Below are 15,458 nucleotides of genomic sequence, written 5' to 3' on the forward strand. Positions count from 1 at the left end.
TGTATAAAATTACGAGGGGCTTAGATAGAGTGGATATGAAGGAACTATTTCCCTTAGCAGAGAGGTCAATAACCAGGGGGCATAGATTTAAAGTAATTGGTCAAAGGATTAGAGGGGAGTTGAGGAGAACTTTTTTCACCCAGAGGGTTGTGGGGGTCTGGAACTCACTGCCTGAAAGGGCGGTAGAGGCAGAAACCCTCATCACATTTAAAAAGTACTTGGATATGCATTTGGAGTGTTGTAACCTTGTAACCTGTAAGGCTACAGACCAAGAGCTGCAAAGTGGGATTAGGCTGGATAGCAATTTTTTCGCCGGCACATACACGATGGGCTGATTGGCCTCCTTCTGTGCCGTAAACTTCTATGATTCTATGAAAATAATAGTCCTGTTGGCAATGGTCTTTAGGGGGCCAAACCACATCCCAGACATGGACCCCAGTGAGCCCTACAATTCCCATTCTGCGTCTACTGGCTGCTGATCCCCCAATTGACATTCCCCAGGTTGAGGTTGCAAGAACAGCCTGTGTCAATGCCCCTTGTTCAGGGTGGGCAGAGGATCTGCCCCCAACAAAGGCCACACAGAACTCCTGGGCCAGGCCAGAGTTATGGCCGGAGTGCCCTGGATGAGCCAAGGACTTTTGGCACAAGAATTTCAATACAGCAGTGGAGAAAAAGCTTTGCATCATTTTAAAACCAGATACATAAAAGCTACAATTGCTACATTATAAAGAGCAAAAGAAAAACCACTGCATGCAAAAGAAAGACAGAGAATGTTGTGGAGTTACAGTCAGTTTTATTTCCAAGGATGAAAGTGATAAGTTCATGCCTGATGGAGTGGTTGACTTTTCTAAACAACATCCCTATTTTTCAGTGACACTGTCTATAGGCAGTGCCAACCTACACCAAGTGTCTAGGCAATGGAATATTTGATACAATGACTGGAACTTATTAGAAGACACATTAGAACGACAGGTTGCATCAGGTTCGAGTAACGCCAGTAAGTGGCATTTCTTGTGGAAGCAGCGCACCACCTCCTGGGAAAATCTGGTACTGCAGTCATCTTGATCAGCAGCAACTGTCCTTTGTCAACTGAGCAAGCACGGTGTTGGAAGCTTTGGAGAATGTCCAGTACTTTCCCGAGCATGCACTGATTTCCCACACCACCTCTGGTATTCTATGCAAGCAAGTCAGCCACTGAACATTAATCTGCTCACCTATATTTGATTTGCCTCAATGAATTTTACACATAACAAATCATCCTCTTTCCGCCACACCTTGGTTTCCAAGATTCCAGATGTGGGAGCAGGATATCACTGCTGCTGGAAAATGCCTGGGAACACAACCGGTTCTTTCTGGCAGCTGTTTTTTAATTCTTCAAACAATGCAGACTTGTGAGCTTGGTTCAGTGTTTGCCGCTTGCATGGCAACTGATAAATAGTTATAAATACCAGAAATCAACCAATACCAGATCCCAGGTTACCAGACTGGCAGCAAAGATACTGGATCAGAAGGGATCATTAAAGCAAGCGAGTCTCTGCTTTGTGTTACACTTGATCTTCAGGTTGCATTACCAAAGTACCAATAAAGTCAAATCTCAGTGCAAACCTGACAATAATTAGACCAATGTACCGTATACATGCTTTTAAGTTCCATTTAATACAACTGTAGAATAATGAGTAGTGTTCATGAAAATAACCTATAATCTAAATACTGTAGATTTGAGATTAAAACAGATTAGCCAAATGAATCATGATGCAATTCCTTTACAATGAATATACGAGAGAACAGTTAAAATTCCCATACAAGTCACTGAAAATGATCTTCGCTATATGGATACTTAAGGGGTAATTTTTCTTCATGGTCCTAGTGGGGAGCTTCATCCGCTAAGGATATATAACAGGAATTCAGATGCACAGTACTCAGGGTTTTCTGACCATTATTTTAAAGCAGTGCAAGGTTGCAAAATTAACCCATGTTGACAGTGGGAAATATATATTTTTAATTAATTCGCTCTGGGATGTGGGTGTCGCTGGCGAGGCCAGCATTTATTGCCCATCCCTAATTGCCCTCGAGAAGGTGGTGGTGAGCCGCCTTCTTGAACCGCTGCAGTCCGTGTAGTGAAGGTACTCCCACCGTGCTGTGGTATTGGTTGATCCCTAACAAATACCCAAAACTGCTCCACAGGGCAGAGAATTTGCATTTTATATGGTGCAGTGTAGAAAATGCTTTTTAAAAGTTACATTTTGCAACAGTATACAGAAATAAAATGAAATATGACTAAGGCACTTAACACTTCAAATTTTTAGCATGAGATAATAGAATTTATAACCAGATATCTTGTAAAGAGAATACAGTCTGAACTGAAAACAGTTACAATATTATTACTAAATAACTAACTTTAACCTTGCCTAAAACATTAAATACATTGTATTTTGCATATAAATCTGTACAAAACATACGCTCCTTTGTTTTTGAGAATGATAACTTGTATCCACAAAACATGTACAGGAATCAGGTGTTGTAGCTTTACAGGCGTTTTAGTAGCAAGTATGATTTACAAGATATACCAGAGCTTATTATTACGTTAAAAAAACCGAAATACACACACAAAGAAAAAAAATCATGTGTTTTCTTTACTTGAGATTTTCAATCATGTATTTGTCCCTTGTTTAGCACTGGTTACACCTGTGGGAGAATTCATGACACATTCATGTTATGTGTAAGACTTTTGGATTTGAATGCAGATTTATATATAGGCTGTAGTCTTCAAGAAACTATTTGGACAGCTCATGTGCCACACTGAGATGTACAGGTGTATGTGTTAATTTTCTACACATCACTATGCTCCTTAAATTATAAGCTGTTACATTCATGTGGAAAATCTTACTGCAACTTTAAAAGGAATAATTTGGTTCCACCAGTGACTCGCCGAGGTTACTCAGTGAGCTGCTGAGCCACATTTGTTCTAGATTTGATCCCATTTCCTTGCTATGTTAGCTGATCTCAGCGGGGGAAGTAGTAGGAGCTCTGCAATTGGCATCAGTGTCCCTGGGTTAGGGAGAGAAAGGTAGCCAGAGTTTCCACTCCACATCCAGCAGCATCTGCTGGAAGTTCACTGGGTGAGGGCAGGAGCAGACATTCAGGTTTAAACATGAAGAATGACTACCTCAACTAGGTATGGGAGAGTGCCTGGAGCCAAAGCCCAACATGGAATCAACGCCTTCAAGAGAGGAACTGAGGGGAGATTAGAAAATTAGTGAGGGAAAAAAAAGTGAATTTAATTCATGTTCAGGGCAGCTGAGGTAAATTTTCAAAGCAAAATAATAATAAAATTAAAGTGCATCCATAAGCTAAAAGCATCTTTTTAAAAAACTGCCAAGTAAAGGATTCTGTATTAAAATCCAATTCTGAAATAATCAAAATAATATACATCCTGTTTTATTGCAAATTTGTGTTGCTCCCTTCTCGTTACATGACGTTTTCCATTGGATGTCCTCGACATTGAATAGATAATGTGAAGGTTACGATTGATTCAACTTATGAACAGCTTTTAGTGATTTTTGTTTGTTCTGGTTTGAATCTCCCTCAGGCTACATTCTATAAAGAAATTTTTAAGTTTTCTTTTAAATTGGTTCTTTATCAACAATTGCAAATACAATGCATAGTTCATTGACGTAACTCCAAGGTGCTAAAGTACATTTAATCAAATGAGCTGAGACAACAGCAGCAGCAGCTGATAATGCACAACATGTTACTGCCATCTTATCAGATCAGCAGTGGAACAGCTTACTTGAGGCCATGGAAGCATTTTGAAATAGGAGGATACCAATTCAGGCACATATTCAGGAATCAAAACTTTAGAAGATTACAGTTTTAATAAATGACCCACTTAAATGCATTTTTATTCTTTAGCGATGTAGGCAGTGGATTCACTTAAAGCTAAGCTTCTATGTGTAAATCAATGGGTATATTCCTCAATTTGGCAAAACTCCAGGAGTCAGAGGCTAAACTTATCTGCTGTTGGCATGTTATAATTTTAGATACCAACAATGATTGTTTAGGCTAAGACCTTATCTGAACTGTTTTTTTTAACTTCAGAATTTCACTCCAGAAGTCCTTCACCGCTGTAAGAAAATCTGGAAAAAGTATGGTTATTGCATGGAAGGAGAACCCCTGACAGTCACTTACTTCATGTATTGAATGCACAGATGAAGCTGGGTTGAGGAGGGACAGATATCTTCAATATTTAATGGACAGCAGCTGGAACCTGCTGAAACACAGAAAGCGACATGCTGAGCCTTGGCTATCTGTGATTGCCAAGTCACAGATAGTGCATGCTTTCTGTTCAGCGGGGTGGTAGGGAGCAAAGTGCAAGTTGCTGATTAGCACTGTGTGGCAGGATCCAGCTTACTGTTCTCCTCCATGCATTCCTTTGAGCAGGCACCCATTGAAATGCAGGCTGACCCCAAGCAAAGCCGGTTCCAGCAATTCCTTCACACTGCTGCTGTGAGATACACTTCATTTTTTATCCAGGGCTCTGGGAATCCACCTGCCTGCCATCTGATCCTACACTGGGATCTATACACATTTTTAATGAGGCCAGTAAGAACTTAGCACACAGTTCTTGTCTGTATAGTCTCTGCACATAGGTCTATAACTCAGTCCAATATCAAACGAAACCTTTCACCTACAGAAATTAAATTTAGTGAAGTCTTACATTAACCAAGAAATGAAGTTTAAAAATCTGACTTTGTAAATGGGCGAAGTTACACTTGTGAAATTTAACTTGCATCGCCTTTATAATGTAATAGCCAACTGGAATTCAAAAGGAGTTATTGAGCCGTAATCAGGTTAGCAAAAGGAATGATCTATTTTGACATCATTGGCTTGGTAACTATACACTCTAGGCAGTTTTAACATCAGCGGCTAAAGTGGAACTTTGTGTTAAGAGTTAATTCCCCCCATACATTTCCACTTCCTGTGTTACTACTTTCAATTTACCTACCCTCCCCCTTCCAAAAAAATGTTCATGAACAGGAAGCAACAGTAACAGAGTTCTGACCCAAATAAGGATAACTTTTACGAATTTGCATTCCTGGTGTCGGATTGATACCTGGACTTCAAGGGTTAAGTTACGAGGAGAGATTATACAAATTGGGGTTGTATTCCGTAGAATTTAGAAGGTTAAGGGGTGATCTGATCAAAGTTTTCAGGATATTAAGGGGAACAGATAGGGTAGATAGAGAGAAACTATTTCCGCTGGTTGGGGATTCTAGGACTAGGGGGCATAGTCTAAAAATTAGAGCCAGACCTTTCAGGAGTGAAATTAGGAAACACTTCTACACACAAAGGGCGGTAGAAGTTTGGAACTCTCTTCTGCAAATGGCAAATGATGCTAGATCAATTGTTAATTTTAAATCGGAGATTGATAGCTTTTTGTTAACCAAAGGTATTAAGGGATATGGGCCAAAGGCGGGTATATCAGCTCATCCGCTGCTGAAACCCTCATCCATGCCTTTGTTACCTCTAGACTTGACTATTCCAACATACTCCTGGCTGGCCTCCCACATCCCACCCTACGTAAACTTGGGATCATCAAAACCTGGCTGCCCGTGTCCTAACTCGCACCAAGTCCCGTTCACCCATCACCCCTGAACTCACTGACCTACATTGGCTCCCGGTTAAGCAACGCCTCGATTTCAAAATTCTCCTCCTTGTTTTCAAATCCCTCCATGGCCTCGCCCCTTCCTATCTCTGTAATCTCCTTCAGCCCCACAACCCCCCTGAGATATCTGCGCTCCTCTAATTCTGCCCTCTTGAGCATCCCCGATTATAATCGCTCAAACTTTGGTGGCTGTGCCTTCTGTTGCCTAGGCCCTAAGCTCTGGAATTCCCTGCCTAAACCTGTCCACCTCACTACCTCTCTTTCCTCCTTTAAGATGCTCCTTAAAACCTACCTCTTTGACCAAGCTTTTGGTCACCTGCCCTAATTTATCCTTATGTGGATCAGTGTCAAATTTTTTGTCTTAAAATACTCCTGTGCAGCACCTTGGGACGTTTTACTATGTTAAAGGTGCTATATAAATACAAGTTGTTGTTGTTGTTATATGGAGTTAGGTCGCAGATCAGCCATGATCTCATTGAATGGCGGAACAAGCCCGAGGGGCTGAATGGCCTACTCCTGTTCCTATGTTCCTATGGTGTGGAGGTTTGCTCACTGGTATATCAGAATTTAGGAGTACAGTCTTCTTGATTTTTCTACCTGTTAAAATTAATGGATGGAAAAATTATACATGTCTGAATTCCCAGTCGATGCTTCCTGTGAGGGGGAATCTGTGTGCCAGGAGTGCAAGTTTGTAAAATGATCCCTGTAGTTCTTTTACACAATGAAATCAGTCTCACTTTTTTCACTGAAAATGATTTCAATTCATTGAAATATTTTGCTTTCATCTCCATCTAAAGGGAGGTGTGAACACATGCACCTGACTGGTAATGACAACACAATGATAGCTTTAAAAAAAAGGAAAATAGACAGAAACTGACAATAAAAATATTTGTAAATTTAATTTAAAGAGATGAGCTCAGAAATTATGTTATGCGATATCAGAATCAGAATGCTTAATGCGCTGGTATGAAATTACTTTGTGCACTGTTTGAATAGACATTACCCATTTAAAATAAATGGTGAACAAGATAATTTCATACAAATGTGCTCAGTGGTTCCATGTTAATATTGCACAGTGTTATTTCTAGGATATGGTATTCGGTGGAAAAGAACTGAAAGTTATAAGCAGGAGGTGATAATACCTGTACAATCCAATTGGCACATTTTCATGAATACACAGGAAAATCTAGTCCGATATAGTGCTAATCGCCTGTTGGCTTGCAGGAATGTTTCCAAATCACTATCACATTTAACCACTAATGGTAATTCATTTTTCCGCAAAGATTTCAAGAAGTAATGTGGCCGATTTTCACTTGCCATGTCTGGCGTTAACGGGGTTGTAACAGCCTTAAAATGGCGTCAGTAACTTTACCGCCCCATTAACACCCGTTGATGTGGCCGGTGTCGTTTTTGAAAAGGGCCCATCACCGGTCACCCAAAGCGTCCTCCTTTTTCAGGCTTATTTCATTCTGCAAATCGGGATCCTAGGACCCTGATTGCCATTTCAGGTTGGAAATGGCTGAGCGTGTGCAGTGTGTGCTCTGATCATCTCCACTGGCGATAAGAGGCCAAGCCAAGGTTCAGTGTGAAGTCCAGGCCCCACAAAATAATTTGGGACCCATTTCCTCAATCTTCCCCCCACCCCCTTATCTTGATGGAGGCCAAGGCAGCGCAATGCTTTATTCTGGCGAGCTTCCCTTTCGTTGCCCAATTTGAATGAGGCCAGCACCTCACAATCGTGGCCAGCGCCTCAAAATGATGGCCACCTCTTCGCCGCAGGTCTGTGTGACCGGCTGAGAGGTCCCAAAAGTCAAAATCGACTTCAATGATTTTTGTGCCATTAGGAGCTGTACTTTGTTATGATTACTATACTGAAGAGTAATTATCATGCGCAGAAATAACAACAGAAAACGCTGGAAAAACTGAGCAGGCCAGGCAACATCCGTGGAGAGAGAAACAGAGTTAACGTTTCAGGTCGAAACGCTTCGTCAGAACTGAGAAAAAAGCGGGAAATGAAACAGATTAAAAGGAAGTTTGGGGGCTGGGAAATGGGGGAGGGAATGAAAGAACAAAAGGGAAGGTCTGAGAGGTGAAGAGACATTAAGAGATATTCAAGGCGAGACGAGATGGTAATAGGACAGGTAAAGAAACAAAAGATGGCTCTAGATGAAGTGTGAAATGCGCTGGCAGAATGAAAGACAGCTGCCAATGTTATTTCGGATTTCCAGCATCCGCAGTATTTTGCTGTCGTATCATGTGCAGAGATCTCTAGTGGCAGAATAGCAGTACTGCACTATATTTTCTCCAACTCCCTGATCTCTGGGACTGAGCGTGACTATCTAATTAGACTCCATTTGAAACCCTCGATGTAACAAGTGTACCAAAATGCACAGCAACTTTTTAAAAATAGGAAACATTTTATTTTAAAAACAATAAGCACGTGAGCATTACCTATCCTTACGATTATTTCTTCCTGTTTAAAACAACAAATACTTCATAGCAATGTGTAATGAGCAATAATTTACTTCTGTTTATCTTTTGCTTAAGCAGATGAAGATTCTGATATTTATCACTATCTTGGTGTCAATTATTTCAAAGCCATTCAAGTGTCTTCAAGTAACATAACGGCTTCACACTGTCTTATTACTCTCAACCCACTTTGTATTGCCTCTATATTTTTTTCCGAATGTAATCATTTCAAATTTAATCAAGCATTTTTTTTTTTAGAAGTCATAGACATAAATTATAGATGTAGATGTTGGACTAGTGGATTTGTAGAGTCCTAGTGTATCACTGAACACTTACTCTCACTTATATGACAAAATTGATAATCCCAAGTAAGATAAACATGTTTTTTCCTTAAAATAAATCACCAAGTGCTTCCTCATCCCTTCCCAGGCGAAAGTGTTCAGATTCTTACTGATGTCCTGCTTCTGTTTCCGGTATACAGTCATTAGGATTCTGGGAAAGCAGGTAGCCTGGTAAACAGATGCATTTATATGATCCCTCTGTGTTCTCACAGTTTGCATTTCTGCAGAGTGGTATGCTGTCACTCAAGTCCTCACATTCATTAATATCTGAAATGCAGTAAAGAGGATAAATAGTCATTTCAAGTCACTGAGAAATATTTTGTACATAAGAACATAGGAAATAGGAGGAGTAGGCCATACGGCCCTTCGAGCCTGCTCCGCCATTCAATATTCTTCTACCTCGATTCCTTTCCCGCCCTATCCCTATATCCCTTGATTCCCTTGTGGCTAGAAGGTTTTAGTTACTGTGGAGTGGCTTTTTTTATGGAATACATTTGTTTTAATCTTTCACTAATTTTCTCCCTTTAGCTCCTGAAGCACTGACTACTTGTTGGGATGGAGTATCCTTGGAGCGAGTGTTGCCTGCTATTAGACTGTAAGAACCTAACAGGCCAAGCTTGATCTCATCCTCACCTCATGACTATACACGATCAGGAGGAGAAAGCCCTGACCCCCCTCTCTAACCTAGGGGTGCTGAGGACAATTCCCCAAAACCTACCAATCCCATGCTGAGATCAGCCAACACTGTATTTCTCTTTAACAATTAATTTGCTGGGTGATGCAGTGATATAGAGCTTTGACCTAGGGGATATGAGTTAAATCTAATCCAGGCAGAAAATCAGAGTTTACTCTCACACTGATAGTCTCTAGTCAACTATAAAAACAGTGTTAGAGCATAGGTTTACAACCTTTTTTTGGTCATGAACCACCAAAAGTTTTCTTAGGCCTATTAACTCAATACAACAGCCTCTTAATCGGCCTGGCTTCTTTTTGTTCAGATTGTCACCTTCTGCAAGGGGCCCTTCACCTGATGAAAATAGCACTCTATCCTGTGGTGGTGGGGGCGGGGGGGGGGGGGGGGTGGCAGTGTCAGCAATGGTGCCAATGAGAGGACCGGTTCCATTCAGCAGAAATGATAAATCAGAAAGCAGAACTGATAAAAGCCGCAGGGAAGTCTGCAGCCCACACTCCCAACTGAAGGAACTGAATGGGCGGTGGTTAGAGGTAGCAGTATGAGGAAAATGGGGAAGTAGGGAATAAAGGTTTTTGCGCTGAAGCAAATGTACACTCACCTACACAAGTCATTTTTGTCATATCAAGCTCAAACCCGTCAAAACAATCGCAGGTGTATCCTTCCCGCACTCGAACACACCGTCCATTTTCACAGCCATTCAGAATGCCACACTCTTCTGCTTGTAAGCCTTCAAAGCTACCGGAACGATCTGAGAAAATAAGATCAGAAGTACTGAATAGCGCCAAATAACATCCAACTAGAAAAGCTTCTGGCATTCCTAGTAAGATTAAACAATGCCATCTTCGAACTGAGAATACCAGCTCCCTCGGAGTTCTGCCCTGCACTCTGGCTCTAATGCTGCATTCCGCTACCGCATCCCACTGAAGCACCAGTGGTTCTGGTCACTGACCCACGGTGATGGATATGACAAGGGCCTGCCTGTTGTATTAAAAAAAATCTGTACAATATTTGAAATTAAGTAAATGTTAACAGATTCAACAATCACAATTACGTGTCCTATAGACAGGCTGTTTCTGTTCCTTTTCTGTCACTTACTTTTGCTGTCTGTTTTGAGGCGACTGTCTCCTAACCCAATGGCTGTCACCTCCTCTGTAGTCCCCTGCCGTCTCCTTCCTCATCCCGGTTAAGCAGCGCCTCGATTTCAAAATTCTCATCCTTGTTTTCAAATCCTTCCATGGCCTCGCCCCTCCCTATCTCTGTAATCTCCTTCAGCCCCACAACCGCATCCCCCCGAGATATCTGCGCTCCTCTAATTCTGCCCTCTTGAGCATCCCTGATTATAATCGTTCAATCATTGGTGGCCGTACCTTCTGTTGCCTCGGCCCTAAGCTCTGGAATTCCCTGCCTAAACCTGTCCACCTCGTTACCTCTCTTTCCTCCTTTAAGATGCTCCTTAAAACCTACCTCTTTGACAAAGCTTTTGGACCCCTGCCCTAATTTATCCTCATGTGGATTGGTGTAAAATTTTTTGTCTTAAAATACTCCTGTGCAGTGCCTTGGGATGTTTTACTACGTTAAAGGCGCTATATAAATACAAGTTGCTGTTGTTGAACACCTCACAATTCATCCAGTTTAAATGCAGCCCTCTTCGCACCCCGAAGCTCCTTCCCAACTGTATTGTGCTCGACATTACCCTCAATTTTCCCGCGTAAAAAGATCAATATGGTTTCTGTTTTACCTTTAGGCTTTCTTCCTTTTCAGCATCTATACTGGAACCATGTTTTACCAATTGGCACAGAAAAGCTCCTGTTATGAGACATGGGCCTAGAAATTCAGTATAGCCACGTTTGGGGCGCTACAGCCGGGCGGCCGCTAAAGTTTGCGCCCGGCGCAACTTTGCGCCACCTTCGCCGATATTCAGTGGCATCGCCCCAAGAGGTTGCTGCTGCGCTAAAACAGGCGATGCACGACTATCATTAGGCGCTAAGCCGGCAGCCCGGGGCGATACCCCCGAGGGCGGGCGCAGTGCAGGTGCGGCGAGTTGCTGATTGACGGCAGACACTCTGGTGCCGGTCAGCTCTTAAAGGGGGAGGGTGGATTTGTTTGCCTGCCACGCCCTGCACACTGCAGCCCTGAAGCAAGGCCTGACCACTGCTGCTTGATCTGTACAACGCCCAGGACTATGGAGAAGGCCAACGTTTGCACCCATTGCAGCCCCCATTATATGTTTCCAATCAATGATATGGCTCTGAAGTTAAAGACAAGTGCAAAGCTGTGGCCTGAAGCCACAAGTACCTGTGCGAGTGTTGAGCCAAACCAGAAAGCTCTCTACCTTTGTCTCTCTGCAAAGATCCGTCTCTCACAAAGAAGGAGTGTTGCAAAATGGCTGCCATTTCTACTGCAGGAGGAGTGCCCTTTAATTTGCGCCCCCCTCGCCCCGCAGCGACTGGGAACCGTTCCCCTCTACCAGTCGCTAGGGGCGCCAGGCGCACAATAGGCCGGCGCCACTGAATTTCCGGTTTGGGGCGCACAAAGGGCGTTGTGTTGAGATACCGCGGCAAACGTGGGAGTCGAGACCAGAGTTCACAGAATCACAGAATCACAGAAACCCCACAGTGCAGATAGAGGCCATTTTGGCCCATCGAGCCTGCACCGACACATAACCCACCCGATCCCTGTAACCCCTACACCAACACATATCCCACCCTATCCCCGTAACCCCATGTATTTAATCCCCCTAACACTAAGGGTCAATTTATCATAGCCAATCAACCTAACCCGCACATCTTTGGACTGTGGGAGGAAACCGGAGCACCCGGAGGAAACCCACGCAAACACGGGGAGAATGTGCAAACTCCACACAGACAGTCACCCGAGGCCGGATTCGAACCCGGGTCCCTGGCGCTGTGAGGCAACAGTGCTAACCACTATGCCACCGTGCTGCCGTGAAACACAACTGCTTTAATCAACCTCATGGCAAAGAGAAACTGGAAAAGCCCGCGCAACCACTTAAATACTCCCCAGACAGGAAGTGCTCCCGGCAGCCTGTCCCTGCGGGAAACAAGTTGCTGGAGGAAAGGGCCCCCGGCTGGGGGCGTCTGCTTAAACCGTCCGTGCCGCTGTGAGCGGATTATGTCCAGTGGTGGCGTGTCGCCACAGAGCTCCCTCCAGAATCCGCTTAGGAGGAGTGGACGAGTCGTGACGGTGGTCTAATGGTTCTGCCGGAGCGGCTCTGAGTGGTCGCCGGTCTTGTTGTGTATGTAACCGTTTACCTTTAAGGGAACTATAGAATGTGACCGTTCGCCTTTAAGAGCACTACTTCAGGGTGGCACTATTTATTGGCTCATGTATACTGTAATACCGATAGTGACCACACCAGTATATAAGGGTTGTGATACGTTAACTAGATCAGAAATCGCCCAGACCTCTGAATAGTAAAGACCTGTTTTGTTTGTACTTCTAAAGTCTCTGAAGTTATTTACTGCACAACCTACAGACTTTACAGTGGCGACGAGTCCGATCGTACCCTGCGGCAAGACTAACCAGTAGCAGAGAGCTTCAAAAAGAAAACACGAGGCTCCGTCTACTAAAAGTATAGTACTTACTGGAAGCTGGAAGATTAACAGCAAAGCTGCGGCAGCAACAGGCACAGATTACCCTGCTACCACATCTTGAGCGAGCCAATCAGCCTAAAACAAGGCGGCCGAAGAGACTGTGAGTAGTTAAAACAAATAAATTAAAAAAAAACGGGGTAGAAGTATTTGGAGGAGAAGGGCAAAGCATTCGGGTCCAACGGCGTCGGGTGACAGCCGGACCGCGGGCAATGTGAGAAGCCGTGCAGCAACCGCTGCCACGAAGCGCTGAGCCTGCGAGTAGGCGCGGGAGTGTCAGAGCCGAGAGCCGCGCGAGCGGGGGAGCCAGAGCCGAGCGGGAGGCGTTGCAAGCCAGCGATCGCATCTCCAGATAAGGGCCGAGAGCCGCGAGAGCGATCGGATCTACAGATAAGGGCCGGCAGCCGCTTCGCGATCCAGCGATCGCATTATAGATAAAGGCCGCACTCGGGCTGACAGACGGCGTCGGGGGACCGGGTGAAGACCGCCAAGCGCGGGAAAACCGCCATTGAAGTGGGCGGGGAGAGCGAGAAGCGCGGGAAAGCCGCCATTTTTCGGGGAAAACCGCTGAAGAAGAAGGAAGAAGTGGGAAACCGCCATCTTGGAAATTATTAAGAATTTCAGAAAAGTAATAAGATTTTTCAGAAAGGCTGGTGTGTTCTCAAGAAGAGAGAAGAAAATTAATAATAAGTAAAGTAATACTTGTACTGTTCTCAAAAAGAGAAGAAGATGCCTAAGCGAGGAAATATTAATGACTTTAATGCAGAAATAGAAGACTGGGCCACGTATGTGGAACGCATAGAAATATATTGCGTAGCCAACGAAATTGAGGATGACAACAAGGCAATAACTTTGTTAAATTCGATGGGAGCAAAAACATACGGGCTTTTGAAACATCTAATAGCACCAGTTAAACCAGTGGACCAGACCTTCGAAGAGATCGTAACAGTGTTGAAGGATCACTTGAACCCCACACCGTTGATGCTGGCTGAACGATTTAAATTTTACGCCAGAACCCAGAGGCAAGATGAAAGCAATGCGGAATACTTAGTCGAACTGCGTAAGCTAGCGAAATACTGCCAGTTTGGAGGGAATTTGACAGAGGCGCTGCGGGACAAGTTCGTATGCGGCTTGGCCAAAGAAGGAATGCAGAAGCGACTTCTGGAAGAAAACGACCTCACACTGGACAGGGCTGTCCTCATAGCTTCATCGCACGAAGCCGCAGCGAAAGGGACGGCGGAAATGCAGCTAAAGGCGGCGGCACTCGGGGTGGACCAAATTACAGCAAGCACTCCCAAATGCTACCGTTGTGGAAAGACAACGCACGACCAGAATCAGTGCTGGTTTAAGAACCAAGAGTGCAGGAAATGTGGCAAACTGGGTCACATCGCGAAGGTATGCAGGTCCGGAAAGAAGACCAACAAGCAAAGGAAGCCACCACCACAAGGAAAGTACAACAAGGTGCATCAGGTGGCTGAAAAGAGTTCAGACGAACAAAATTCAGACTCAGACCCAAACAGCCAGGAGCTGGATAGCCTGAGAATCCACCATGTGGGTAAAGTAACTGATCTACAGTTGATCTGGGTCACACTAAAAATAGCGGGAGTCCAAGTACGAATGGAGCTGGACACGGGATCAGCTGTATCTGTCATCAACCAAAAGGACTATCACCGGCTATTCTCTCACATACCCTTAAGAAATACCAAATTCGTATTACAGACATACACGGGGCATCATGTATACCCCCTGGGAAAAATACGAGTCAAGGTGAGAGATAGGGGTAAAGAACACCCACGAATGTATCTGTACGTACTACCTGAGGGAGGACCACCACTTCTGGGACGGGAGTGGATCAAGAAAATAGACATGGAATGGCACTACCGACAAGCAATGACGAGTGAGGACTCGGTGCAGACAAGCAGCTCAGACTCCGAGCCGGAAGACGATAAGTCCAGCTTATGTATGAAAAACAAGATTAACATGAACTCACGGACTAAGGTTGGGAAATCGATGGCGTGCATAAAGACAGAGAATTCTGAGTCTGTTCAAGCTACAGACATATGCATTACGGAGGAACACCGGGCTAGAACTCAACGTTATGTCAAAGTACAACGACAATTAGAACAGTTGAGTGCCCGTCTCCTACAAGAGATGGAAAAGGTGAAAAAGTTCTGGGACACCGAATGGGAGTCCCTGGAAAGACAACAGAGACAGCTCGCTCAAGCAGAGAGCGACCATAGAGCCATCGTGGCCAAGTACCAATCACATCTCCCTGAGGCTGTTCAGGAACTAGAATATACACAGAACGATCCAAAGGAAGAGGAATCTTCAGGAAGTCAGGATGGTATTCCAGTTCACCTCTACGACTTGTTGCAAGCAGAGTGTAACGAGTTGAAAGAACAGTATGAACAGGCTCGGACTACAATCCTGGAAGGGGTTAACTTGGCAACTTCCGAAAAGCTCGTGTTAGTGAAAGCATATGAGCAACTAAAGGTTGAACATGAACGACTAAAGGTTGACCATAAGCAAGAATTACAAAGTCTGCAGGAAATGTTTGATGAGCTTCAGGCCAAGGCTGACTCATCGTTAGGGATTCAATCCATAGGAAAAAAATTAGTGGTGGAAGACATACCAGAACAGGGAATACAGGATGTCCAAGAACTCGTTAAATTATTAAA

The 15,458-nt window shown here is 44.1% G+C and overlaps 1 protein-coding gene across 1 annotated transcript in view; it reads right to left on the reverse strand.

Annotated features, from left to right (window-relative positions):
* Positions 1-773: 773 nt before the first annotated feature.
* The window catches only part of LOC147109099 (latent-transforming growth factor beta-binding protein 2-like), an 817,740-nt gene continuing 803,055 nt past the window's right edge, over positions 774-15,458 (reverse strand). Inside the window, exons 35-36 of the mRNA XM_086002712.1 lie at positions 9,768-9,917; positions 774-8,742 (exon numbers count right to left, since the gene is read on the reverse strand). Of these exons, the coding sequence (XP_085858838.1) occupies positions 8,582-8,742; positions 9,768-9,917 (311 nt within the window). The 3' untranslated portion in view covers positions 774-8,581. The remainder of the gene's footprint in view (positions 8,743-9,767; positions 9,918-15,458) is intronic.

The sequence above is a fragment of the Somniosus microcephalus genome, chromosome 12 (genome assembly GCF_052327205.1).
Source record: "Somniosus microcephalus isolate GS21.2 chromosome 12, FLI_Smic_1.0, whole genome shotgun sequence".
Taxonomy (NCBI): Eukaryota; Metazoa; Chordata; class Chondrichthyes; order Squaliformes; family Somniosidae; genus Somniosus; species Somniosus microcephalus.